This window comes from Littorina saxatilis, linkage group LG7, assembly GCF_037325665.1.
Source record: "Littorina saxatilis isolate snail1 linkage group LG7, US_GU_Lsax_2.0, whole genome shotgun sequence".
NCBI classification, from domain to species: Eukaryota; Metazoa; Mollusca; class Gastropoda; order Littorinimorpha; family Littorinidae; genus Littorina; species Littorina saxatilis.
In genome coordinates this window covers 48,651,084-48,678,583 of record NC_090251.1, presented here as the reverse complement: position 1 = coordinate 48,678,583, position 27,500 = coordinate 48,651,084, and the positions used below count along the sequence as shown (strand labels likewise).

The 27,500-nt window shown below is 44.1% G+C and overlaps 2 protein-coding genes across 6 annotated transcripts in view; one reads left to right on the top strand and one right to left on the bottom strand.

The window, feature by feature from the left end:
• The window catches only part of LOC138971678 (formin-binding protein 4-like), a 37,546-nt gene extending 17,432 nt beyond the window's left edge, over positions 1-20,114 (top strand). For 4 of the 5 annotated variants that reach the window (XM_070344452.1, XM_070344450.1, XM_070344447.1 and 1 more), the window contains 7 exons: positions 1,312-1,445; positions 7,849-8,158; positions 9,720-10,251; positions 12,548-12,699; positions 13,542-13,658; positions 15,786-15,943; positions 17,929-20,114. In XM_070344452.1, the coding sequence (XP_070200553.1) occupies positions 1,312-1,445; positions 7,849-8,158; positions 9,720-10,251; positions 12,548-12,699; positions 13,542-13,658; positions 15,786-15,943; positions 17,929-17,932 (1,407 nt within the window). In that variant the 3' untranslated portion in view covers positions 17,933-20,114. The remainder of the gene's footprint in view (positions 1-1,311; positions 1,446-7,848; positions 8,159-9,719; positions 10,252-12,547; positions 12,700-13,541; positions 13,659-15,785; positions 15,944-17,928) is intronic. The other variant, XM_070344449.1, reaches the window with a different exon arrangement.
• Positions 20,115-26,465: 6,351 nt separating this feature from the next.
• LOC138971676 (proline-rich transmembrane protein 1-like) overlaps positions 26,466-27,500 on the bottom strand; it is an 11,758-nt gene continuing 10,723 nt past the window's right edge. Inside the window, exon 4 of the mRNA XM_070344446.1 lies at positions 26,466-27,500. This exon is cut by the window's right edge and continues 818 nt beyond it. The gene's annotated coding sequence lies outside the window, so the exon portion shown is untranslated.

Sequence of the window (27,500 nt, the reverse complement as noted above, 5' to 3'; positions counted from 1 at the left end):
TGTCTAGTAACAGTGTGAGTGCCCCATAGTCACTGGCTTATAACTTGAAAAGTTTTCGCTCTTTTCTAAAACGGTTTTCACCACTGGATAGAGAATTAAAAAAACTCTGTAAGAAAATGTAAAAATATGAAAATCATGAAAAGGTGACATGCGACTCATTCCGTGGTGGAGGGTCACATTTGGTTGGTTCCTTTGGTGGTCGGTGTAGACCAGTTCAACTATTTATTTCTGTACCTTGGAAAAGTGGTTTGGTGAAATCACAAATCGAAAAAATGCAAGATTCTGTAAATTGATGTTGCTACTTCTGGGAGTAAGAAATGTGACCTGGTCCTTTTGTTGCATCAAGCAGTCTATTTGTGATTGTGTTTTCATCATTATTTTTGAACACGCAGCTGTATGCCTGTTAGAAAAAGGTTGAGCTCTGCCGGAGATATATATGCTGTTTTCTCATTGTTCCCTGACACCTGTGAAATATGCTGCTGTTTGACATCCTTCAATCCCCTGCTTACCTATTCGGAACATTTTGGCATTTCAGGTTTTGTCCATCTTCAGGCGTCCTTTAATTATCTTATTTTGTAGCTGACAGGTGTACGAAATCACAAATTCCCTAATTTACTAGCGATAGGCATGTTAGTAAGACATAAGTTCTCTAATTTTGCACTGTTTTCCCAGCCTCAGAGGATAAAAGGCCAGTTCAGGACCTGGATTGAAAATATGTATAGGTCAAAATGTCCTGGCTTTGTCTGCTTGGTAGACAATGGGACGGTCAACCCGCCAGGGGTCAGATCAAAAAAGTATGCGTCAATGACGGATGGCAGAGGCATAGGAATCCCAAAACAGAGAGACTGCAAACAATCCAAAATTCAGAATACAAGAATTGTAGGTTATTGGAACGTTTAATCATTGACAAAACAAAACGTTACATATGAAGGCATAGCCACAACACTGATTTTGTAGGTAAGCGTTGTTACAGTGAGACACCCCCTTTTACCACTTTCAAAAATCCAAGAAAGTCAGGTCTTAAAAGGAGTGAGTCTTAAAATGGGGGTAAATCTACAGAGGCTATAAACAGAACGTCTGAAAAAGGAGGGTCTTAAAAAGGAGGAAGTCAAATAGGGGGTCTTAAAAGGGGGGTTTCCTCCGAAAACGGCGTATGGCTGCCTAAATGGCGGGGTAAAAAACGGTCATACACGTAAAATTCCACTCGTGCAAAAAACACGAGTGTACGTGGGAGTTTCAGCCCACAAACGCAGAAGAAGAAGAAGAAAAGGGGGGTTACACTGTACTACAACGTTGTGTTGCCACCAACAGACACGGCTGACTGACTGGCAGGAGGGTGGGCTGATCGGGGAGTACTTCTACCAGCGTCTGCGGGAGGTCAACTCGGTCCTCAAGCAGTACGAGAGCAGCGCCGTTCCGACCGGCTGGACCTGCCAGTGGGACAGGTACGGATATTTTTACCTGTCCATTCTCTGCCTCCACACCACCTGCTGCTACAACATCTGTCATCATTTGTTTTGTGTCCTCCTCCTCCTTCTCTGCAGCCTGTGTTTGGCTGCAGGATACCAACACAGTGACACTCTGCGTGTATGGACCACTAAGCCACGTAGTATTGATCAGTTGGACGCAGGTTGAACGAACTTGGAAGAAAAAGAGAGACTTGAGCTTTCCACTAAGGAGCTTTCTGTTAAGAATTTGTTTGATCTGGCCGCTGAAATTTATAACTTTGATTCCCTGCAACTGGGGAAATAAATAGGAAAAAGAAGATAGTTTGAAGCCAAGCTGAAACGGAAGGAACAGTAGAGGAGGAACAGTAGAGGAGGAACAGTAGAGGAGGAACAGTAGAGCATGAACAGAAGGAATGCTGGGCTGAGGAAAAGGAAATGATGTGCAAACGAGAGTCAGGTACCAGCAGACTTTGGAACTGATACAGTCGAAAGATCTTTCAAAGAATGAAAGTAGATATAAACAAACGACAGACGTAGAAGCGTAGGAGAACATATCTTCTTTTATCCAGAACTGTAGGCACCGTTATGCAAGGATGGAAACCTACCCTTTCCTCAATCCACAGCTGTAGGCGATGTTATGTAGGAACGGTCCATACACTGCAGTTACAATGTATCAGTCACCCACAAGCAACAGACACTTCTCTCACACAACATTAAGTGAACAGACACTTGACTCAAGTCCCAGCAGCAGGACTTAAGTCAAAGGCAGAGTGACTTGAAGGTCAGCGCAGGTGGTGCTGAGTTGACCTTGAACTGAACGGCCGTAGGGTCGTAAGTGTGTGGGTGTTCTTTTGAGATCGTAGGGTATGTAGGGAACACCTGGAACAAGATTTGCCACTCTTCAGTGCCTTCGGTGCAAGTGACAAGGGGGTGATTGGTGTGGTCGACTGCATCTTTGACACGTGAGTTTTTCAAGGTTGGACTTTTCTATTTCTCTTTCATTTTGTGGATAAGTTATAGACTTAGGGCAAAGTAGGTGATTACATAAATGTGGTAGACTTTAGGGGCAGAGTAGGTGATACATAAATGTGGTAGACTTGTTGTTATTTGTAGAATTAAATGTAAAGCTTGCTCATAATCATAACTCTTTCACAATAAGCATGGTCATTGGAATGTTTCTTTTCATTTAAGGATGAAAACAGGTTTAATGTGCCCAAGTCTGTACAACCACAACAGAATAAAAAAAATTGCTGAAGTCATTTCTTTCAATAGTGTTACTTTACTTTACTTTACTCTACTCACAATTGTGAACAGATTTTTATGAAAATAGACAGCAGAAGATGAAAACAGAGATAGTCCTTTCTCTTGTTTTGAAAAATCAGTGACTGAATTTTGTTTCGGAAATGTAAGGGGTACAGAGTATTTGCTGTGATATTTGTGTGGATCCAAACTTTTGACTCTTACAAAAATACACCAAAAATAAAAAACATGAAATTATTCTCAACTGTTGGTAATTACAGTTATGTTTAACTGTGAAAGGGTTATTGCGAATATGTGTGCATTTACGAGAGAACAGGCTTTTAAGGTATCATACAGCTAATGAGATTACTAAGGAAAACATGCATGCTTTGGCCTATGATGTGATTGTAACAAGAATAAGTAATAGGGAAAAAATTAATTTCTTGAATAGGACAAGTCCAAACAGGATTTATTTCTGTGAAACTTCTCATTTTAACATCTTGCTAATGATTTATAAGCTTGTTAAAGTTTCTAAGAATTTCAGTGTAGAGTTGACGATTGTGTATGTCTGCAAATGCTTGTGTACATGCTTCTTCTGCAGGACATTTTGAAAAAGTTTGTTTCAGCTTGTTTGCCCGTAGTAGTTTGCGTTTGACATGCAACAGAACGGCTGCCTTTGTCTACAGTTGCATGATTTGATGACTCGACAGCGTGATGTTTATTTCACGGGATGTTACCTGCTTGTCCCTGTAGAGGCTGATATATCTTCTGTCAGGGTGATATATATATATATATATCTTGGTGTCTGTCGTGGCCACGAATACCTGCATGTGCCAGGTGTGGTCATTTTCAACACCTGAAGATGATGGAAAAGACTTCAAGCTACAATCCGCAGTTTGCAGTAACCACTTCTTTTGCAGCGCAGAGAACTCACCATTGCTGAAATGAGCAGCATGACTGAGAAGCGAAATTCTGAAAGAGAGCATTTTCTCGCCAAATTAATTTGATTTGTGTGTTGTACATTATAGTTTTTTTGGGTTTTTTTTTTAAATAAATAAAAGTCTTGTACAAAAAGGAGAAAAAGTGTTGTTTTGTGCGTAAGTGAATTTTGTCAAGGGCAGATAACAGAGGCACATGATGCTAATTTATGCCCAGCTCATCAATCATTTTGGAGGCAGAATTCAATAAGTTAGTTTCAAAATTGTGCACTTCTAAAAAGCGTACAGAGTAGGACTGTACAGTAAACACTCTAAGAACTTTGTTCGTGGCTGACCATTGCATAATCTTGCAGTAACGCTTCCTATGCTTTGAATCTGCATTAACTAGCAAACCTGTCTTGTTATCTGCCTCTGATTCATTTGAAATAGAACATTCAGTTGAACTGTTTTGGATTGTATTTTACTATTGTCTGCATCACTGGGCTGAAGAATGTGTTTGCTAATGGAGATCATTGTAGCAGTCAAAACTGAGCAATGTGGGGAAAAATATGGTATCTGATTTGAACACAAAATTGATGACGCCTGGCCAACTCACTTTAACTTATCGCACAGACTGGCATTCCAGGATTTGGCACCTTTCATGAGATCTTCTTTTCTTTTTTACACCCAATATTCAACGGCTGTGACATTTAGCTGTTTTAGAATTTGTTCATTATGCTATAATGAAATATGTGAAACAAGCCAGGCTGGTGATGTAGGATGACACTGTGGTAGAACAGTTTCAGATTTCAAAAATACACTACGCTCGGGAATAACTGGGTCTCAGTTTCATGGGCTGTGCAAAAGTTGCACCCCTTGAAAATGTAGGCAATCTTTTGCCACTGATAAATTGTGTCAAGCGAACACCAGCGTGGCAGAGAAAATTTAACTCGGACTTGCATCTTGTATATAGTGTATACTTGAATGAAGCCCTTGAACTTCATAATGCACAGAACTCATGATCGCTGTCACTATTTTCACAAGGCTGCTGTGCAGCCACATTGCTACTATTCAGTTTTGCAGCCAAGCAGTCCTAGTGGCAGTGATCATGAACTCCGAAGTGCACATTTTTGAAAGAAAAGGGTGTCATAATTCATATCAAGTGGACACTGTACAAAATGCAAGTCTGAGTTCATTTTCACTGTGACCCAACTTGCAGCGGTCTCGAATAGCAATCAGACCTGAGAACCCATACGATTTCGCCGTATTTTGTACGCATGATTGTCTAGAATACGATCAGTACGGTCAGTTGAAAAAGAATACGACCAGAAAAAATCCTAGACTGCTTATCTTCACAAGCGCATGATTACAGTTTTTGTCAGTAAACGTTGAAAGAAGCTTTTGTTTTTAATGTATTGGTAAACTTAATTAATGGCGCGACAAATGCGTGTGAAGCATGTTTGAATCATGAATGTTCAAATGCTATGTGGAGTACGCTCATTTTTCTACAAATACACCAACTTTGTGTGAGAATACTACAAACGCAAAACAGGGGTTCCCAGGTCTGAGCAATATCAGCTGAAGGGAGTTACGTTTATGATTTTTTGACACAAGTTATCAGTGGCAATACTTTTGCCTCATTGTTAAACGGGCCGCATCTCTCACTCGGCCCAACAGGGCGGGGATGTAGCTCAGTCGGTAGAGCAGGGCGGGGATGTAGCTCAGTCGGTAGCGCGCTGGATTTGTATCCAGTTGGCCGCTGTCAGCGTGAGTTCGTCCCCACGTTCGGCGAGAGATTTATTTCTCAGAGTCAACTTCGTGTGCAGACTCTCCTCGGTGTCCGAACACCCCCGTGTGTACACGCAAGCACAAGACCAAGTGCGCACGAAAAAGATCCTGTAATCCATGTCAGAGTTCGGTGGGTTATAGAAACACGAAAATACCCAGCATGCTTCCTCCGAAAGCGGCGTATGGCTGCCTAAATGGCGGGGTAAAAACGGTCATACACGTAAAAGCCGTGGGAGTTTCAGCCCATGAACGAACAAACAAACAAACTCAGCCCAAGAAAACGCTGAGTTATATGCGGAGCATGTCTGCCCTTTGTCTTATTTCTGGCTGCAATAACTGTTTCAGAATGCGCTTTTCTTCTTCAGTTGTAGGCTGGACATTCTTTTCTTTCAGAACATGGAGAGGGTCAGCGGGAAATGTTTAGACAAAAAGGAGAGAGAAATGAAAACAAATTCCTGAGAAGATTTTGCTTTACTTCTTCTCATTGGGAAAAGGAAAACAGTTGCTTCTCTTTGTAGGCTGGATATTCTTTTCTTTCAGAACATGGAGAGGGTCAGCGGGAAATGTTTAGACAAAAAGGAGAGAGAAATGAAAACAAGTTCCTGAGAAGATTTTGCTTTACTTCTTCTCATTGGGAAAAGGAAAACAGTTGCTTCTCTCTTTCTGTCACATGCTCACTGTGGCATCAGTTACTGAAGGAAGAATGCCACGCCGGCAAATATTTTTGCCAAAATGCAGGGAAAGCGGCAAAATGTTAGGCTTTGAATATGTTGACATGGTCATTTCTAATACTGCCAACCCTACATTTCCCAAAGAAGCTGTTAGGCTTTGATTTTGTTGACATCGTCATTTCTAATACTGCCAACCTTACATTTCCCAAAGAAGCTGTTGGGCTTTGAATATGTTGACATCGTCATTTCTAATACTGCCAACCTTACATTTCCCAAAGAAGCTGTTAGGCTTTGATTTTGTTGACATGGCCATTTCTAAAACTGCCAACCTTACATTTCCCAAAGAAGCTGTTAGGCTTTGAATATGTTGACATGGTCATTTCTAAAACTGCCAACCTTACATTTCCCAAAGAAGCTGTTGGGCTTTGATTATGTTGACATGGCCATTTCTAAAACTGCCAACCTTACATTTCCCAAAGAAGCTGTTAGGCTTTGAATATGTTGACATGGCCATTTCTAAAACTGCCAACCTTACATTTCCCAAAGAAGCTGTTGGGCTTTGATTATGTTGACATGGCCATTTCTAAAACTGCCAACCTTACATTTCCCAAAGAAGCTGTTAGGCTTTGATTTTGTTGACATCGTCATTTCTAATACTGCCAACCTTACATTTCCCAAAGAAGCTGTTAGGCTTTGATTTTGTTGACATCGTCATTTCTAATACTGCCAACCTTACATTTCCCAAAGAAGCTGTCAGGCTTTGATTTTGTTGACATCGTCATTTCTAATACTGCCAACCTTACATTTCCCAAAGAAGCTGTTAGTGTTAGGCTTTGATTTTGTTGACATCGTCATTTCTAATACTGCCAACCTTACATTTCCCAAAGAAGCTGTTCGGCTTTGATTGTGTTGACATCGTCATTTCTAATACTGCCAACCTTACATTTCCCAAAGAAGCTGTTAGGCTTTGAATATTTTGACATGGCCATTTCTAAAACTGCCAACCCTACATTTCCCAAAGGAGCTGTTCTGCTGTCCTGCTATATTTGCCTTGGATTTCTTGGTTAGTTGTTCTCCAGCCAGTCCTGTGACCCCTACCCCACCCTCTCCCTCTCCCTCTCCCTTTTTATCATTCTACCACAATGTTTAAGTGAAGTACGTTCCTGCTGTACTTATAAGTTATAATCATACATATACTTCTTACAAACTGTTATCGATCAAAAATATGTCTGATTATCAAAGAATTGCCATTATCATAGAGATCAGCGGCTTAACTCTAATGCAGGGTGAATTGTGTCCACTCTTCTCCTCCCTCTGTTATCCCTCTCCCCTCTCCCCTGAAAGCAGTGTATGGCTGCCTAAATGGCGGGGTAAAAATGGCCATCCACCTAAAATAAAACCACTGTGGGAGTTTCAGCCCATGAACGAAGAAGAAGAATCTCTCTCCTCTCCTGAATTTATCCCCACCCCAAATTTTTCCCAGACTGTACTTCCTCAAGAAGGAAAAGTGTCTGTGATTGACTGACAGTACTCTGTTGCAAGTTTTTCACTGAAAAATAATGAGTTATCTAACGACTCAGCCCCTCACCTCCCATCACCCCGCCCCTTCACCCCACCCTTTCCTGTGATCATCTCAACTTCACAACAGTCCATTTGGTCTCAAACTGCAACAAGCACAAACCTTTCAAACGCAGACGCTTCCATTCACAACAGAAACACTTCCTCTCACCAAACCTCAGTCACTGACCTGGGACCTTTTTTCTGTGTGGCTGTTTCGCCTCGCAGCAATTTCAGGCGCTACTTCTACACGAACTCACACACGGGCGAGTCGCAGTGGGACTACCCAGACGGGGAGGCCGTCGATTCCGCCGCCTCCACCTCCAGGAAATCCAAGAAGGGCAAAGGGTCGAAGAGGAAGAAGGCCAAGGTCACCGATCCAGAACCTGCGGGCGTGTCCATCTCGGAGGCGGCTTCACTGGTGTTGGCGGAGGCGGGTGGGAGTGTGATGGCGGAAGGGAGGGTCGTGGAGACGGAAGAAGACCTGGATGGAGTGGCTATGGGAGATGAGGCAGCCGGCGGTGTGGAATCGAGAAAGGTAGGCCATCAATACTGTTACAATGAAGCCCCCTTATAACTCATTGTCTCCCAGGTACGGATATATCCGTACCCACTCATGTGGCTCTATCTGACCAGGTACGGGTATTTCCGCTCAGACTGTTAGCTTCAGTCGCTTCCTGTAAGGTTTATCTAACACCTGCATTCCAGCGTGTTGATACACAGTTTCTTCACAGTTACTACAATTCTGAGTGACCTGCTGCAGCACAGCTGGTCTGGGTTAAGAAAAACTTGGTCAACATAGGTGGGGTAGAAAGTGTTAAATTAAGACCCACCAAAATCTATAAGAATCGAGTTGAAAAAGGGAGAGAGTCTTAAAATATGTGAATTGACTGATGTTATGAATCACTCAATCAATATGAGGCTTATATCGCGCGTATTCCGTGGGTACAGTTCTAAGCGCAGGGGATTTTTTTTTTATTTTAATTTTTATGCAATTTATATCGCGCACATATTCAAGGCGCAGGGATTTATTTATGCCGTGTGAGATGGAATTTTTTTTACACAATACATCACGTATTCACATCGGCCAGCAGATCGCAGCCATTTCGGCGCATATCCTACTTTTCACGGCCTATTATTCCAAGTCACACGGGTATTTTGGTGGACATTTTTATCTATGCCTATACAATTTTGCCAGGAAAGACCCTTTTGTCAATCGTGGGATCTTTAACGTGCACACCCCAATGTAGTGTACACGAAGGGACCTCGATTTTTCGTCTCATCCGAAAGACTAGCACTTGAACCCACCACCAAGGTTAGGAAAGGGGGGAGAAAATTGCTAACGCCCTGACCCAGGGTCAAACTCACAACCTCTCGCTTCCGAGCGCAAGTGCGTTACCACTCGGCCACCCAGTCCATATGAACAAGTGGTAGGAATGATGTCATGGTGCACATAATGGCTGACATAAGAAGGGTGTAAACCCATTCAAGCCCTGTCAATACCTTGCTCAAACATCCAAAAACCAAGAGACTGCCAACGTTCCAAAATTCAGAATAAAAAAACAAGAAAGGTAGGTTGTTGGAACGTTTGTTATTGACAAAACAATACGTTACAAATTTGTTCAAACATCTGTTTTGTTTTTTCTTTGTGTGTCTTGTTTTTTTGTTTTTGGTGGATAACTGGGGGTGTTTTTCATTTGCGGTACATATACCATTGTTGTTTGTGTGGTACTCACGGCTGTTCTTAGCTTGTGTTTTAGTTTGAGTTAAAAAAATGGCTACCAGTAGCTGCAGCCTGCACACTGTTAAGCTCACTTGCCTGTATTACCCAATTGCTTCCGCGCTATACTGGGAGATTGGCCTGCTCGGTGCATAGCCCTGAGAGAGCTTCTAACTGCTGTGTAATCTCTGCTGTGGGGAAAGGATGGATGCTAAAAATAGCCTGCAGCTAAAGTAGCAGAAAATGAAGCCCTGTCAACAGCTGTGTACTACTAGTAGTAGCTTTGTCTTTTGCAGTGTTTGGTCAGGGATGAACAGGTATGTCTTTCTGTCTATATGCTTCTTCCCAGACTTGTACAGTGTTATTACTGTGCTTGCAGCAGCCACGGAATGGAAACAGTGCAGAAAGCCAGCCTTCCACATCAGCAACCTCCACCACCGCTACCACACCCGCCATCCCGGAAAGCGATGGTGACAGCTTCCAAGCAGCGCTGCAGTCCCTCTTCCCAGGAGAACCCTTACCTCCAGGGACAGAACTCCTCCTGGGTCTCCCACCTCCCCCTCCACCCCCTCTCCCAGCCGAGGAGACCCCCACAACCACGGACGATGCCTACGTCTGCGCTGAGGACTCGTCCGACGAAAGCGTGGGTAAGGACGAGAAACAGGGGGAGGAGAAGGCAGAGGTGCCGAAAATTGATCCAGACATCGATGGGGAGGAGCTGGTGGAGGAGGAAGGGGCGGAGAAGAAGAGGAAGGTGGAAGAGAAGAGGAAGGCGGAAGAGGAGGAGGAGGTGGTGGAAGAGACTGTAGAGGTGGTGCCCGTGGTGGAAGACCCTGCCGTCATATCGAGGCCGCCTCAGCTTCGTTTTCCTGTCGCTGCTGTTTCTTCGTCATCATCTGCTTCTGCTTATGGTAGGTGTTGAAGTCTTTTGCTGCATCAGGTATTTTAGTCTGTGTTTGTGTTTCAGTTGTAGGTGTGTGGCCTTGACTGAAAGCAGTATTTCTGGAACTTAACAAAGTCTGTGGCAGGTAGTGTGCAGAAAAGAATAAGTCTCAGACAAGAAAGTGTAAAAATCATCCCATAGTATTGGTGGCTTTTCAGGTAGAGATTCATACCCCTCACACACATGTGGCTAGTCAGCATGCTTATCTTTTTGTGTGTGTTCATTTTGGAGAAAAAAAACTGCCATCCCCACCCCTAGTTCAAAACATTGGTAGATTTAACCCCATTTTAAGATTCCCTCCCTTTTAACTCATCTTCTCAGATTTTTGGGAGGTCTCAATAATGGGTGGGAGGGGGGGGGGGGGGTTTCCTTCTGTAAAGCAGCTACAAGTGTCCTTACTGAGGAGGTTCCTAGCCCCTGGAGCAATTTTTTGATTAGTGCTTTTGTGAACAAGAAACAATTAACAAGTGGCTCTATCCCATCTCCCCCCTTTCCCCGTCGCGATATAACCTTGAACGGTTGAAAACGACGTTAAACACCAAATAAAGAAAGAAAGAAAGAAAGGAGGTGTCCTCTCATCAGAAGGGGTTCACATTGCAAGTTCTACTTGCCCCGCGCATATCGACTCGGCCGGTGGCTGTGTGTGCGACAGAGCTGAGTGAACTTCGAGAGGGGTTTGGCCGCGGCAAAACTTGGAGTTGTGTGTTGCTGCAATATGAGGGAGTTAAAAGTCGTCTTTTGTTTTCAATTTCTTCCCGAGATAGATCTGCAAATCGCTTCATTTTTGACTCACATGCGAAGCAAAAGTGAGTCTATGTACTCACCCGAGTCGTCCGTCCGTCCGTCCGTCCGGAAAACTTTAACGTTGGATATTTCTTGGACACTATTCAGTCTATCAGTACCAAATTTGGCAAGATGGTGTATGATGACAAGGCCCCAAAAAACATACATAGCATCTTGACCTTGCTTCAAGGTCAAGGTCGCAGGGGCCATAAATGTTGTCTAAAAAACAGCTATTTTTCACATTTTTCCCATTTTCTCTGAAGTTTTTGAGATTCAATACCTCACCTATATATGATATATAGGGCAAAGTAAGCCCCATCTTTTGATACCAGTTTGGTTTACCTTGCTTCAAGGTCAAGGTCACAGGAGCTCTTCAAAGTTGGATTGTATACATATTTTGAAGTGACCTTGACCCTGAACTATGGAAGATAACTGTTTCAAACTTAAAAATTATGTGGGGCACATGTTATGCTTTCATCATGAGACACATTTGGTCACATATGATCAAGGTCAAGGTCACTTTGACCCTTATGAAATGTGACCAAAATAAGGTAGTGAACCACTAAAAGTGACCATATCTCATGGTAGAAAGAGCCAATAAGCACCATTGTACTTCCTATGTCTTGAATTAACAGCTTTGTGTTGCATGACCTTGGATGACCTTGACCTTGGGTCAAGGTCGCATGTATTTTGGTAGGAAAAATGTGTAAAGCAGTTCTTAGTGTATGATGTCATTGCTAGGTTTAGTTATTTGACCTTGACCCTGAAGGTCAAGGTCATGTAAAGGTCAAGGTCAAGCATGTGAGTCGTATGGGCTTTGCCCTTCTTGTTACAATTTGGCAGAAGTGTGTTTTGATCTGTGGGTTAATCCGTGTGTCCCAAATATGAAGTAAGTAGTTCCTTTGAAGTTTCGGTTAACCTGAAACGCCCAAATATGAAGTTTTGTAGGCCTCTGACGTCACATGGCTCAAAGAAGGGAAATCCAGTGCTCAATGGATACATAGTCCGTTATACGCGTAGGTGTGCGGGAATATGTAAGCGCAGTGCTTTAAAGATGTCCATGTGGGAATGTGTAAGTGGGCGTAGTCGAATGTCCATGTGGGAATGTGTAAGTGGAGCATATAAGAATGCCCATGTGTGAATGTGTAAATGGAGCGTATAAGAATGTGTAAGTGGAGCGTGGTCGAATGTCCATGTGTGAATGGGTAAGTTGAGCGTATAAGAATGTCCATGTGTGCGATGTGTAAGTGAGACATGGATGTGTTCATGACTGAATGCGTAAGCACAATGCAAGGAATGGCCAGAGAGATATGTGGGAGGTGTGTTTATAACCTGCCCTGTTATATGGTGCTATATGTCTTATGTAAAAACAATGTCCTATTTGTATTATTGTTATGTACCACGCCTGAATTTCTCTATGAGATAATAAAGTATTCTTATTCTTATTATTATTCTTTTTCTCTCCGCGTGTGTGGATGCAGCGTCCTCCTCGTCCACTGTCTCAGCCCCTCACGTGCGGAGTGCAGCCCCCGTGTTACATGCACCTGCAGTAGCACAACCTGACAGCGCTTCAAGTCTGATAGCCGCCCCGGCCTTGGTTGCGGCTAGTAGCCCTCGGCCCAGCTCTCCCAAGGTTAGGCTTTTGTTGGTTTCATTTTTGTGACTTGTTTGGTTGGTTGGTTGGTTAGTAATATTGCTGTGGCGTGTGGTATGCTGATAACAACAATCTGTGATCTGTGTTCTGTGGCGGCAGGGCGTTTTCTAAATACTTGCTCTCTCGCTTTCTTACGACTTCTGTGTCTGTTTCTCTGTCTCTGTTTGTCTCTCTATGTCATTGACACTTTTCTTCTCCTTCTCTTCCACACCATTTCTGTCTTTGTCTTTCGTTTGTCTCCTCCTCTCTGTCTCCCACACACACACACTCTCTCTTTTACCAATGTCTCTTTCTTCGTAGATGCCGTTCTGTTCAACTCTGCCTCCCCCTCCTCTCTCTCTCTCTCTCTCTCTCTCTCTCTCTCTCTCTCTCTCTCTCTCTCTCTCTCTCTCTCTTTTTCCCTCTCTCTCTCTATCTCTCTCCCTCCTCTCTCCCTCCTCTCTCCCTCCTCTCTCTCTCTCTCTCTCTCTTTTTCCCTCTCTCTCTCTATCTCTCTCCCTCCTCTCTCCCTCTCTCTCTCTCTCTCTCTCTCTCTCTCTCTCTCTCTCTCTCTCTCTCTCTCTCTCTCTCTCTCTTTCTCTCTTTCTCTCTCCAAGAAAGGACCATATGGACCTAATGCTATTATCCCTCTGTAATAAAGTTTTCAAGTTCTCTCTCTCTCTTTAAGTCTCGCTTGCTCTCCCTTTCAGATGATCTGTCCTAGTGTCTATGTTTCTCTGTCCCACGCATCCCTGTAGACACTCCTTGTGTTTTTGAAAAAGTGTTCTAGAATCAGACTTGACTTCTTCTTTACTCACATATTGTTTGCTTGACCTCAACAGGTGGAGGATGGGGTAAAATCTGCCGGCAGTCCAGCACCAGTCGGTGAGGCGTCCAGTAGCAGCACAACTGACCACCCCCACAAGCACGACAAGCACAAGAAGAAAAAGAAAGAAAAGGTCAGTATTTGTGATTCATTCTTAAGAAAGGAAAACAAAGTTGGCCAGGTCTGATTGTAGTTAAACTATGAAAGGAGTATGTATTGTTTCAAATGCAAGTGATTTTTGGCTCACGTAAGTGTAGCCTATGCGATCGTAACTTTGTCTGTCTGTGCGTGCGTGTGTGTGTGTGTGTGCGTGTGTGTGTGTGTGTGTATGTCTGTGGTAGAAACTCTAACATTTGAAGACGTCACATTACATTGACGTCACATTATGACGTAAGAGGGTTAGACGTCACGCGAAGGAAGTACTGAAAGTCTCGGTCATTATTATTTTGAGCGGGCCGAGACTCTGTTGGCAGTCGTGTCCCTGTAAGTAGGCTACATGCAGACAGACAGATCTAGATCTAGTGTCTCGCTTTCTTGCACAGTTTCACCTATGCTCTTTCTGTGTGTGTGTGTGTGTGTGTGTGTGTGTGTGTGTGTGTGTGTGTGTGTGTGTGTGTGTGTGTGTGTGTGTGTGTGTGTGTGTGTGTGTATGTGTGACGGAGTGATTGAGTTTGTGTTACTATTTGTCGATTTCTTACGTGAGCCTTGATGGCTTCGCCTCTTGTCTGACTTCTTAACATCATAGCTTTATCTCATTTTGAACTCTACTTATCCTCTTTCAGTGACACACATATATATATAATTATACAACTCTGGTTTAACATCTGATCACTTTCTACCCTTTGCTGTGAGAACAGTTGTTAGTTCGACAGGCGCAGTGGCTTGGTGGTAAGACGTCGGCCTCCTAATCGGGAGGTCGTGAGTTCGAATCCCGGTCGCTGCCGCCTGGTGGGTTAGGAGTGGAGATTTTTCCGATCTCCCAGATCAACTTATGTACAGACCTGCTAGTGACTTAACCCCCTTCGTGTGTACACGCAAGCACAAGACCAAGTGCGCACGGAAAAGATCTTGTTATCCATGTCAGAGTTCGGTGGGTTATAGAAACACGAAAACACCCAGCATGCCCTCCCGAAATCGGCGTATGCTGCCTGAATGGCGGGGTAAAACGGTCATACACGTAAAAATACACTCGTGCTAAAATCATGAGTGAACGTGGGAGTCTAAGCCCATGAACGAAGAAAAAGAAGAAGAAGAAGTTGTTAGTTCTAGTTTAGACTACTCTTGTGTTTTCAGTGTTGTTAGTTTAGGTGATTCTGAAAAAGATCATAGCACTGGGGAAACATTTTTGGGACTCTTGTCAGATGTTATTATCAGTTTCTCTCTGTACTTTTCACTCATTATTTCCCGCAGTGGGGCACTGCGGTTATGAAATTAAAGGCCCCTCCTGTTTTTGGAACCGCAGGAGCTTTCTAGTTTGCTGTTAGGTAGATTTTTGGTTCCTCTTTCCTGTCATGCTCTCTTTTTCTTCATGAATTCTTTTCTTTTTTCTGCCTTCTTGCTCATTCACCCGTATTTTTTCCAAAAATCTCTTCTCTTGTCGCTTGTCTCGCGATTCATGTATAGTTTAATCTGTTAGTGTTCTGATGTAAGTCCAGCAGTAGATAGGTTAAGCCTATTTTAACATACTGGAAACTGGTAATCTTCCAGTAGGTATTAATTTAGTTTTACTAAAGCCTGCTGGGACACAAGTAATGGGTTAGTGCATTTGTAAACAGGAATCGCTTGACAAGTGGCCCCCTTCATCCCCCCCTTCCTCGTCCTGATATGGCTCTGCGTAGTCGGCTGGACGTTAAGCAACAAATAAACAAACAAACTCATTATTGTCTTGTTGAATATGCACACAGTTTATTCTGTTCAGGTGATAGACAAATGTCTTTTTGTTCCACATTCAGACAATAAAGTTGAATTGAATTGAATGCTTACATATGCTTGAGTATTTTTTTTATTTTTTTTATTTTTGGTGGCGCTTCATGAGAGGCGACGCTGTGGTGTGTTTTGCTGTGTCCTGTTTTTTTGTAGATTTTGTTGTGTTCCTGTCTCTTACGTACTCGTCGCTTCACAAACAAATTTCTCTGTTCAAATCATAAATGTTGAGATAATGAAGTCTTCTATGTTAAGGCCTTGAAATTAGAGACAGCATTGGTCTAGAACTAGGACGTGTCAACATGAATGTAACTTTTCAACCTGTTTCTGTTGACAGCTGGGAAGCCACACGATGTCGCTGAAGAAGAAAGGCGTGTCATCGCTGGTGCAGAAATGGCAGAAAGTGAAGAAGGAGGTAGAGCAGGAAGAGCATGCCAACGAGAAACGTCAGCAGGCCATCAGACAACAACTGGAGGAATGGAAGAAAGAAAACAGGTAGGCTAGGGCCCAATAACTCGGGCTTTAACATTTTCTACCCCAGCCATAATGAACAAGTGTTTTTTTTAGCCGAGACCAGCTGTGCTGCAGCAGGTTACTCAGAATTGTAGTTACTGTGTGGTAACTGTGTATCAACATGCTGGAATGCAGGCGTTAGATCGACATTACAGGAAGTGACTGAAGCTAACAGTCTGAGTGGATATATATCCGTACCTGGTCAGATAGAGCCATGTGAGTGGGTACGGATATAAGTGGGTACGGATATATCCGTACCTGGGAGACAATGAGTTAAACCTACAGTTAAACCTACAGTGAAACCTACAGTGAAACCTGCCTATAATGACCATCCAAGGGACTGACTAAAAGCCGTTGTAAAAGACAGGTGGTCGCCATGGAAAGGTTTGGGATCCTTTGGGTCACTAGGCCAGGTGCAACTGCAACTTAATTCCTTCTTGTGTGAAAAATCGTGTCCTCCATCATACAGGCATGGGAATGGTCTGTGGATCCGCTAATTTCAGTGGTTTTCGCAAGTAGTTTCAGCGGGGGGAAAAAATTCAGCGGAAAAAAATACCCTCAAAAATTGTATATATGAGGTTTTTATTCTCAAATGGTCGGGTGTCTTCGAATGGCACAAGCCACTATCCGGAACTGACGGTTGACTTCAGCTTTTGTGGTCTTGGCTGTCCCACTTGATATGAAACAGACGTCCGCGCAACATCCGCTGGATGTGGGTTACTTGTCCGAGACGAAGACGCGTCTCATGTGTTAAATTTGAAAGAATAATGTATGTCTTCGGTATCGAACATTGTTCGACGCGGCCAGGATTATGACGAAAAAGGTATGGTTAACCAGTGGAAATGGGAGTGGGTTTCCAAAGTGGTTAAAGTTGGTGACAAGCAAGAGCGGATCGGTGAACACATACGAAAAGTCGACACGCCCGGTCAAGCAAGATGCACCCTTTGTGACAGAGAAATTGTGTACATCAATCGTGGTTTCATTGCCCTCAGCGAGCATCTACTAACGAAAAGACACAAGGAGAAAGGCTTAGCCGTGAAGTGCAACAGAGTTCACTGGCTGCTTTTTTCCAGAAATAACTTTGACCATTCAGTCACTTATATTTTCTGTATTATTATTTTTTTATCATTATATTAATTATTATTCATTCCTTGGATTCAATACCTGGAACAAGAGACAGTTAAAGGTGAGCTGGATCCTATCACATGTTTCCTGGTGGGTTTGAAAAGTAGGATTGAGAGTGAGAGCAGTCAATGTTAGCGAGAAAGTCATGAAGTATGCACATTCCTTTGTTCAGAATTTTTCAAACTTAAAGTTGCAGCTAAAACACCTGCACCCCCCGGACCCCCCTGTTGTGGGGTGCCCCCCCCCCCCCCCCCCCCCCCCCCCCGGTCTTTTCAGCTGACTTTTTATTCAGCCATCCCCATGCCTGATCATAGTTCTGCTCCAAAATGCAGCGCACAGTGGATCGTGAATTTAGAGCCATTTAGTTTTCTTGTCAGTTAATGGCCAAAGCCAATGTTTTTACACAGTTGTGTGTGTGGGTTTGTTTTTATTTTTTTGCCTGGAGGTACTTCAAGTTGTTTGGAAAGATTTTACTCGATGGTAACCATTGTTTTTTAACTCATTTTAAATAGAAGCTGTATGTATACTGCAAAATCTCTGGGAGAAAGCTGCTCAAAAAGTATGCAGTAACTGAGTAGGAGGACCATAAGCAGTGTCGCTGTACCTTCCTTTGTCTGTAAAAGAACCCTCACATTTAAAATAGTAACTAGCTTTCCATGCTGTCTTTTGTGCTTGTTGCTGTCTGTCCATCCGTCTGTCTGTTTGTCTGTCCATCCGTCTGTCTGTTTGTCTGTCTGTTTGTCTGTCTGTTTGTCTGTCCATCCGTCTGTCTGTTTGTCTGTCTTTCTGTACTGCACACCTTGGAAGTGAAGTTTACATCCTGCACTGTGTGTGTGTTTCAGCTGAAGACCTGCACCTCCAACCAGTCTGGTGCTCAGAGGTGTACACAGGATTACGGGCACATTTCAACCCAAATCACTTCACTGGAACCTGCACAAAGAGTTTCCTTATAGTTCTGAGTTCTGAGTTCCTTTGCTCACTGCTGGCAACTTTTGCTGAAAGTTTGTGATTATGGCGCTCGTTATTGTTGCGTATGAATTGACCAGTCCTGTGCGATGTGTGTGTGTGTGTGTGTGCTGGTGTATGGCATGATAAACTGTGACATTGGACGATATTTTAGAAGGTGAAGAATTTACATGCACAACATTTGCTATGATAGTGAACAAGGGAAAGACCCTTCCATGTGAAACGTCTAAACTTGTTAGCTATTACCACAGGAAAAATATCAACAGCCAAACACGGCAGTTGACAGCTTTTTTTTTTTTAAAGCTTTTTAAGTTTCAGAAAAGTGACTGTTCTTCTCTTCTTCTTCTTCTTCGTTCATGGGCTTAGACTCCCACGTTCACTCATGTTTTTAGCACAAGTGTATTTTTACGTGTATGACCGTTTTTACCCCGCCATTCAGGCAGCATACGCCGATTTCGGGGGAGGCATGCTGGGTATTTTCGTGTTTCTATAACCCACTGAAGTCTGACATGGATTACAGGATCTTTTCCGTGCGCACTTGGTCTTGTGCTTGCGTGTTCACACGAAGGGGGTTAAGTCACTAGCATGTCTGCACATAAGTTGACCTGGGAGATCGGAAGTTTCAGAAAAGTGACTGTTCAATTGATAATTGTTACCAGATGATGTTTGATGCTTCGTTTATTGTTTGTTTGTTTTTGTTTGTGCTTTTCTTGTCTGCAAAAGTATTTTTGAGGTAGGCAGGGTATAGTGTGGAAAAAAACTATCAAACTCTTGCTTGTTCTGCGCCTTGAATATGTGCGCGATATAAATTTTTTTTTAAACAATCCCTGCGCTTAGAACTGTACCCACGGAATACGCGCGATATAAGCCTCATATTGATTGATTGATTGTTCTGCTGACAATGTCATTAATTAGAATCATTCTTGTTGTTGGATGAAAATAATATTGTAAGTTTCACAAGGATGAGGAACACATTGATGATGGAAATGTACGCACAGGTTTGGGATTTTGTTTTTGTTTTCTCGTGCTGAACGGTTATGTTCACCCGTGCGTGAAGACACATACTGAAGACTGTGCAGCGTACACAAGACAGATTTGAGATGAAGTGCTGTTTTATATTTGTCAGGGATTATAGCTTGTGGAATTGTAACTTTTATTTAAAGAATTTAATATTTGTGTGATTGTTTCTTATTTGAATTGGATGAAATGGAATTCGATAAGTTGAAATGAAAATTATTGAAATGTCTGGATATTTTTGTTTTTGCTTTTGTTAGTGCATTGGTTGCTTGGTTTTGCCTGGTTTCCCTCTGATAATGCTTTGGATCTGTTTTCTCACCTTTGTCCTTGTTTTGATTTTGTGTGTTTGCATGTGTGTGTGTCTCGGTGTATGTGTCTGTTGCATGTGCATGTGTGTGTGTATGTGTCTGTTGCATGTGTGTGTGTTTGTCTGTGTTGGTGTCTATGTGTATGTGTCTCAGTGTGTTTGTCTGTGATTTGGGTGTGAGTTTTCACTTCTTTTGCTGCCCATTTTCACAAAAAAGATCACGTTTTATTGGACTGCTTGAAATTAACAAGGTTTGATTTGTATTGCATGTGAAATTTCGTAAGTTGAAGGGAAACATTAGAAAAAAAGAAAGAAAGATGGAACATTGACAGTAGTTTTGTTTCTCCTAAATTGACTCTCTTTGGTGGTGAATGTTCATGCTGGAGAGTAAAACAAATATATCAGTTATGGATACTTATGTTCATATTGGTATGTTTATTAGAGAAGCAGTCAGGGCCCGGCTTGAGTAACCTCCCTTTCTTAAGAAAGTTTGAGAGGCTGTTATTGAAGGGGAGGTTCATAATCTGAGGAAGGAAACAATGAATTAAGAAACTAAAACCCAGGTGCACATCTGCGGCTCATAGGCAGTGTGCATGCACACTATCTTGTTCCTGCCTCTTGCCATCTTTGGGTGTGGCGACCACAGACACACACACACACACACACACACACACACACACACACACACACACTTACATCCATTGATATATATATAGTAGATTATATTCATTATTGCAATGTTCTTGTGTAGTGTGTGTGTTTTGGGGAGGGGTATTGGAAAGTGTTCAGCAAGTGGGGGTAGGAGCTGACTGAATGGATTATTAACTGTGTGTGCGTGCGTGTGTGTGTGTTTGTTTGTGTGCGTGTACACTTCATACACTGCTAATATGAGCCTTCAAGAAAAAAAGAACAGGTTACGTAGCAACAATGAGTAATTAGCATGGAAAAGCATCATCCATTTCATTTCATTTCATTGTACGTTTATTTTCATCTCCTTCCTGAGCGTTTTTGTGCTGTTTGCCAGGCTTGATAAAAATTTAAAAAAGTAAACTGAACGATTCATGCATTTTCTGCTACATATCGCCAAAGTTGTCGAAATGAAAGAGAGTTCGGGCGGGGACGTAGCTCAACTGGCAGCGCTCTGGCTTTGTAGCCACTTGGTCGCTATCAGCGTGGGTTCGATCCCCACGTTCGGCGAGAGATTTATTTCTCGGAGTCAACTTTGTGCAGACTCTCTTCGGTGTCCCAACACCTCCGGCCGTGTGCACACATGCTCACGAAAAAGATCCCAAGTTCACAGCGAAAGTCTTGGGGCTTGGAAAACACAAAGACACGCATGCAACATCTCTCGTTTCTGATTATCATGATCATATTTCGATACTTTGACGAGACAAACCCAATGCTGGTGTGTCGAAGAAGACAGCCACAGCGGGCTTGTTCGAGTCAAAGTACCACACCATATCTTCAGCGTAGAACCAATACCTGTCCCTATAAAGGCCAACTGGTTTAAGAGGACGTTAAACCCTCATAGTCAGTCAGTCGGTCAGAAATGAAAGAAACATTCTGTGCAGGTGTCTCCCCCCCCCCCCCCTCCACTGCGTGCTGCTGTTACATGTATATCAAAATGATTATTTATTGGATCTTTGTCTTGCTTTGTTGACCAAAGATGGAATAAATGTTGTAATGATGAAGTCTATCAAAGTGTTTCCATGATGTTAACCTTGTTTGTGCAAGAGATGATGTGGAAGTTTTGGCAGTGCAATCTCTCTCTCTCTCTCTCTCTCTCTCTCTCTCTCTCTCTCTCTCTCTCTCTCTCTCTCTCTCTCTCTCTCTCTCTCTCTCTCTCTCACACAACATCCGTACGTACACTAACACACACTCACACACGCACACACACTCTCTCATCCTTCTCATCAGCATCCTCGTCATCAGCTACAGAGAGAGAGAGAGACTTCAAAGCAACACAAATGCATATTACGAACACTTTTTTTATTCATGAACTAAAAGTGTTTTTTTCCCAAATTAATTGTTTTCCATGATGAATAAGAAATTCAATGTACAATCACTGTTCATGATGGTTACACTTTGTGTTTACCAACATTGTCAAAACCTTTGAATCACAGAACATGTAACAAGTGACAAAACAGATTAAATTTCAATTTTTGTTCTAGTCCCTATACAGTCAAGATGTCTTTTGTTTCAGAAAAATATTAATACACATAATTATCACAGGTGGCTCATTCGAAAACACAAATAAAAAATAATTTAAAAACCCCATTTTTAAAACCATTACAAAGGCAAATAGAAGATACAAGTTCTTGCAAAGCGCTTAGAGCAAGCCTTTTTAACGAAAGTTTTTGATTTAGCGCTAAATAAATGTTCTTATTATTATTAAATGCGTCTCCTGGCTGTGCACAGTATGCAGTCCAATCACACAAAAATAAATATGACCTTTTAGTGATGAATGTGGGTGAGTGAATGGACAGGAGAAAGAGAGAGAGAGAGGCATACACTTAATAACAATGCATGCATGCTTGCGCGTCCGTGCATGCGTATGTGTGTGCGATCGTCTTCACACACACACACACACACACACACACACACACACACACACACACACACACACACACACACACACCGAGGCCTTAATGGCTACAGTGCAAGACTGTCACATTACATTAGGGCAAAAGATAGAACTGAACAAAGGGCACAGCTTATCCTTAGCGGAATATGACTTTATTCAGTTATTCTGCAGAAAAACAGAAATACTGGAGAAAAAACGGGTTTTCTCCAGCATTTCTGAATAATGTCATCATCCGCCGAAGCATCGTTTTTTTCTGCAGAAAAACATTTTACTGCAGTAACATTGAAATCAAGAATGCTGCAGTAAAACGGTGATGTTGCTTTACTGGAGAAAAACTGTTAAAAAAATTTCTGCAGCATTTTGTACTTGCTCATTATAATATTGGAGACGTGAGATTCCCCACTGTTGAGAGATGGACTCGTCCAAAATTACTTAAAAAACACTGACTGAGCGCTATGACGATAAACTATTTCTGCAGAATAACTGAATCTTCTTCTTCTTGGCGTTCGCAGAGGTTACACAATCAGTCCAGCACTGGTGATAAATGTTGTCGTTTTCTCCAATTCCTGTCGACTGCCGTATAGTTTGGTCTGCAAGGGAGTTGGTGACGGCCACACTTCTTTTCGTTCCTCATCTAGTAAGGGACATCGCTGTAAGATGTGTTCCGCTGTTTGGTCCTCTTGACCGCAGGCACAGGTTGGTGATGGCGCCAGCTTGAACTTTCGGTTCATGTGAGCATTGAGCCTGTTGTGGCCAGTACGCAGCCTGATGAGGTTGACTTGCTGCTCTCTGGACATTGTGTGGTAGTCATCTCTGTTTGTCCTTGGCCTCATCAATGCCTTGATGATTGTCTTCTGCTCACTAAAGCTGACACTGTTTTCAGGTTGGTCTTCCACGGCTCCTTCTTTTGCCAGCTCATCTGCCCTTTCATTTCCTGGTATCCCACAGTGTGCTGGTATCCACTGGAGGACAACTCTTCTGGTTTGTCTGACCATCTGTAATGCTTTGGCCAGCTGTGGGAGTTTGTCGTTCTCTAGGGCCTGAAGGACTGAAAGGGCGTCCGAGAGGAAGACAACTTGGTAGCAAGGGTCTGCGGAATCCTGAACGAAGGAGGCGGCCTGCATGAGAGCTTCTGCTTCTGCTTTATAGTTTGTGCAGTGTTTGCCAGTGGCAACGCTGGATGTAGCTGTATGTCCCCCAGGGAACTGGATGAGAATGCCTGCACCTCCATTGAGCACGGCGTTAGTTGCTGATCCATCGGTGTATACATGGATCCACGCCTCTTTTGGGTACTGTTCGTCGATCAGGGCTAAGGTGAGTGCCTGTCGAGCTGTGTCATTCTGATCTTCTCCTGAGGTAACATGTGGAACACTGGTGCAGATCTGGATGCCTGGTTTCTCTGTTGCCTTGGGGGTTTCCTCTTCTTCTTGAGTCAGAGGTAGAGTGTTCTGTGGAAGGACTTCCCTGTACTGTCGAGAAAGTCTCTTGCTCTCGTGTACAAAACTGCTCCGTTTAAGCCGGTTCTTGGTGAGGTTGCTCAGTCTGTGCTTCATGGGGTGGTCGGGTAGGCACTTGAGCTTCTCGGCCTGTACCATAGTCTTGGCTTCTCTTCTCTGACAGAGGGGTTGGATGGTGGTAAGCTTCTCCATTTCCTTGATGGGCGTGGATTTCATTGCACCGGTGATGAGTCGGAGGGCCTGGTTTTGCACACGGTCAAGGGTCTGCAGGTTTGTCTTGGCTGAGGTTGACCACGCTGTGGAGCCGTACTCGAGGTGGGGTCTGATTGTTCCCTGGTATACTGTCTTCAGTATCTTCTCGTTCGCTCCCCAGGTGGTACCTGCCAGCTTCCTGAGTATGGCTAGCTTGCGCCGGGCCTTCGTCTCTGCCTGTGCAATGTGTGGTTTCCAGGTCTGCCGTCTATCAAAGGTGACACCAAGGTATGTTGCTTCTTCATCCTCTCTCAGAGGAGTTCCACCAAGCCTAATGGTTCCGGCTTTCTGCTTTGGCGACAGTGTGAATAGGGTGGTGGAGGATTTCTCCTTGTTGATGGAGACGCACCAATCTTCTGCCCATGCGTTCAGCCTATCTGCCGCTTGCTGCATTCTGTAGGTGGCAGTACTTGCGTGCTCCTCCTTGCACCAGATCACAAGGTCGTCTGCGTAGAGAGCAGCTTTGATCCCCTTGGGCATCTCAGACACCAGATCGTCGATGAAGAGAAGGAAGAGTGTGGGGGAGAGGACTCCGCCCTGAGGGACGCCATGACGAAGGAGGAACTTCTTGCTTTTGGTCTGGTCGACGTTAACTCTTGCCCTGCGGTTATAGAGGTAAGAGCGAATCCACTGGTACATGTTGCTGGACACGCCTTTCCTCAGCAGTTTTACAAGGAGTCCATCTTTCCAGACCTTGTCAAAGGCCTTCTGAAGATCTATCCAGGTGACGAAGACCAGCTTCTGTTCCTGAAAGGCATCTTCAACTTCTTGCGCCAGGTAAGTGACCTGATCTTCAGTGCTGCGGAACTGTCGGAATCCAGCTTGTTCAGGGGCGAGGAGGTTCCTGGATTCCAGGTACCACCTGAGGCGCTCGTTCACAATTCTCTCCAGGGTCTTCACAACACAGCTGGTGAGGCTGATTGGGCGATAGCTGGTGGCCTTCTTTGGATCCTTCCCTTTTTTTAAGATGGGGATCATGATCGCTTCTCGCCAGGGTTGTGGTAGCGATCCTTCTTGCCAGCTGCTGTTGAAGACCTCGAGTAGCTTGTTCTCTGCTGCACTACCAAGGTGGGTTAGCATCTCGTTGGTGATGCCGTCTGGGCCAGGGGACTTCTTCGCCTTTGACTTTTTCAGAGCTGAGTGCAGCTCGTGGAGTGTGAGTGGTTGACTCATGGCGTCCACTGTCGACTGTCTGGCAGGTCTCTCTCTTTTCTCTCTTCTTGCTTCTCTCTGTTTCTCGGGGCTAACATGGAGGTTGCTCTCAGCTGCATAGCTTTCAGCAAATTGGTTGGCAGCATGCTTTCCAGTTAGCACCTTCCCGTTCTCTTCTAATGTGATCTTTCCTCTGCTGGTGTTCTCATCATTCAACTGCTTGGTGAGCCTCCAGAGCTTTCTGCCATCCTTCTCAAGGTTCAGAGAGCTTGTTTTCTCTTGCCAGCTTCTCCGTCTTGCCTGTAGCTTCTTTTTGAGAAATTTGGCTTTGGCTTCCTGGAGGCGGATGTTGTTGTTTTGTGACGGGTTGACTTCTGCTTCCCTTCTGGCGTCTGCCAGATCATCATCCAGTTCCTGCAATTCATTGCTCCAGTAGGGCTTATAGTCTCTCCTGGCACCCCTGGGAATGGACTCACGCGCTGCTCTGAGGATGCTCATGTTGAAGTCCTTCGCCACCATGTTGATGTCTCGACCCTCGACTCTGATGTCTTTGGTGAGTTCGCTGGTGCGGTGTCTAAAGAGGAACCAGTTCGCTCTTTTGTAGTTCCACCGTGGGAAGGAAGCTTCAGTGCAGGACTCCATGCCCAGGGTCAAAAAGACTGGCCGATGGTCACTTCCACCTAGCTGTTCTCCGACCTCTCTGCTGGTTAGCTGGTGCATGTCTTCCGTGCAGAAGGCTAGGTCAGGAGTTGATGTAGTGTGCCATCTTCTGGAGTAGAATGTAGGGCAGTCAAAGGGACTGTTCAAAAGGATGAGACCTTTGTCGTCCTGCCAGTTCTCCACCTCTTCTCCTCTCCGATCCAGGTGGTCATATCCCCAACTCTGTGAATGACTGTTGAAGTCACCCACCACGATGAAGTTGGAGGCCTTTGCGGGGATCGTGTCAAGGGCGAGGTGTCTATCATTGGGGCAGTAGAAGTTGACAAGATGGAATTCTGATGACTTCGTCTGGATTCGAATCACCTGATATTCGGAGTCCTCCATGTGCGTTTCTATCAAACAGGCATTGATGTTGTTCCTGATGAGGGTCAGGATTCCTCCTTTGCTTCGGTCTGTTCTGTCGGACCTAAGGCATTGGTAGCCTCTCACTTTGAAGGACTTTTGGGGTGTCAGGTGCGTCTCCTGAATACAGCAGATGTTGATGTTCTTCTCATGCAGGATATGCTCCAACTCTGTCTTCTTGTTCAGGATACTTTCTGCGTTCCAGTGCATGACCTGAAAAGGTCGCTGCTGACTGGGTTTCTTCCTGGTTGTGGTGGTGCCAGTCACTTTCCTCCCGCGTCCCCTGGCGTGACAAGACGGACGGGAGGGACCTCCAGTAGTTGAGGCTGGGTCCCTTTGAGGCATGGGACCCGACGCTGCTCCACCCTGGGGGGTCCTCAATGGGCGAGCGCCATTTCCATCTGTGCTGGTTGATTGTGTCATCATTTGCGTAAGTGCGTGTACCCGTGGTTTGTTAGAATGCGCCGTGCGGCCCGGGTCCTCCGTCTTCAGCATTCGGGGTTTTCTGTCGGGGTTACCTCACCCTTAGCTCATGGCCCGTACGTCCTACCCTGAGAGCACAGGGGGGAGGATTTTCGGGATCCCACCCGGAGCCAGTTTGGTCCGCGGCCGCAAGCGGCTGATCTCCATATCTGAAGACCGTTCCCCTATCCGCCACCCGGGGACGCGCTGGGTTGGGGGTGGTCGCCCCACTGAAAATCCCACACTGGGTTAAGAAAGATCAGCCTGTCCCAGGAATAACTGAATAAAGTCATAATCCGCTACGGATAGCAGCTGCCTTTCACAAAAGAGTTACAATTACCGTCCTTTAAAGATGAAGCCCACAAACATATGCTCTCCATAGACAATTTTCGGAAATCAATCAATCAATCAATATGAGGCTTATATCGCGCGTATTCCGTGGGTACAGTTCTAAGCGCAGGGATTTTTATTTTTTATTTTTTTTATGCAATTTATATCGCGCACATATTCAAGGCGCAGGGATTTATTTATTCCGTGTGAGATGGAATTTTTTTACACAATACGTCACGCATTCGGCACATCGGCCAGCAGATCGCAGCCACTTCGGCGCATATCCGACTTTTCACGGCCTATTATTCCAAGTCACACGGGTATTTTGGTGGACATTTTTATCTATGCCTATACAATTTTGCCAGGAAAGACCCTTTTGTCAATCGTGGGATCTTTAACGTGCACACCCCAATGTAGTGTACACGAAGGGACCTCGGTTTTTCGTCTCATCCGAAATAACTCCGTCGGGTTTGTGTGGGTTGTGAAAGAGTGAATACCCTTGCTTTTCCTCTGACAAATAACCTCACACGTGCTCCTGTCAACGTGTTTCCGACACACCCCTCGCTAGCGATTGGCCCCTCCAATGTTTGTCCGAGTAAAACGCAAGGGCATTCACTCTTACACAACCCATACAAAACCCGACAGAGTTATTTTCGGAATTCGATTGCACAGCTAAATACTGGTCTGTGGTTTGACTACGTACATATATATATTATACGTTATTTGTATTGTTGACCAAAATATATTTTACACAGATCGAGACAGTAAGTGTTCCTCAGAGACCGCGCGAGCGGTCGGGATGAACAATGACTGTCAAGATCTGTG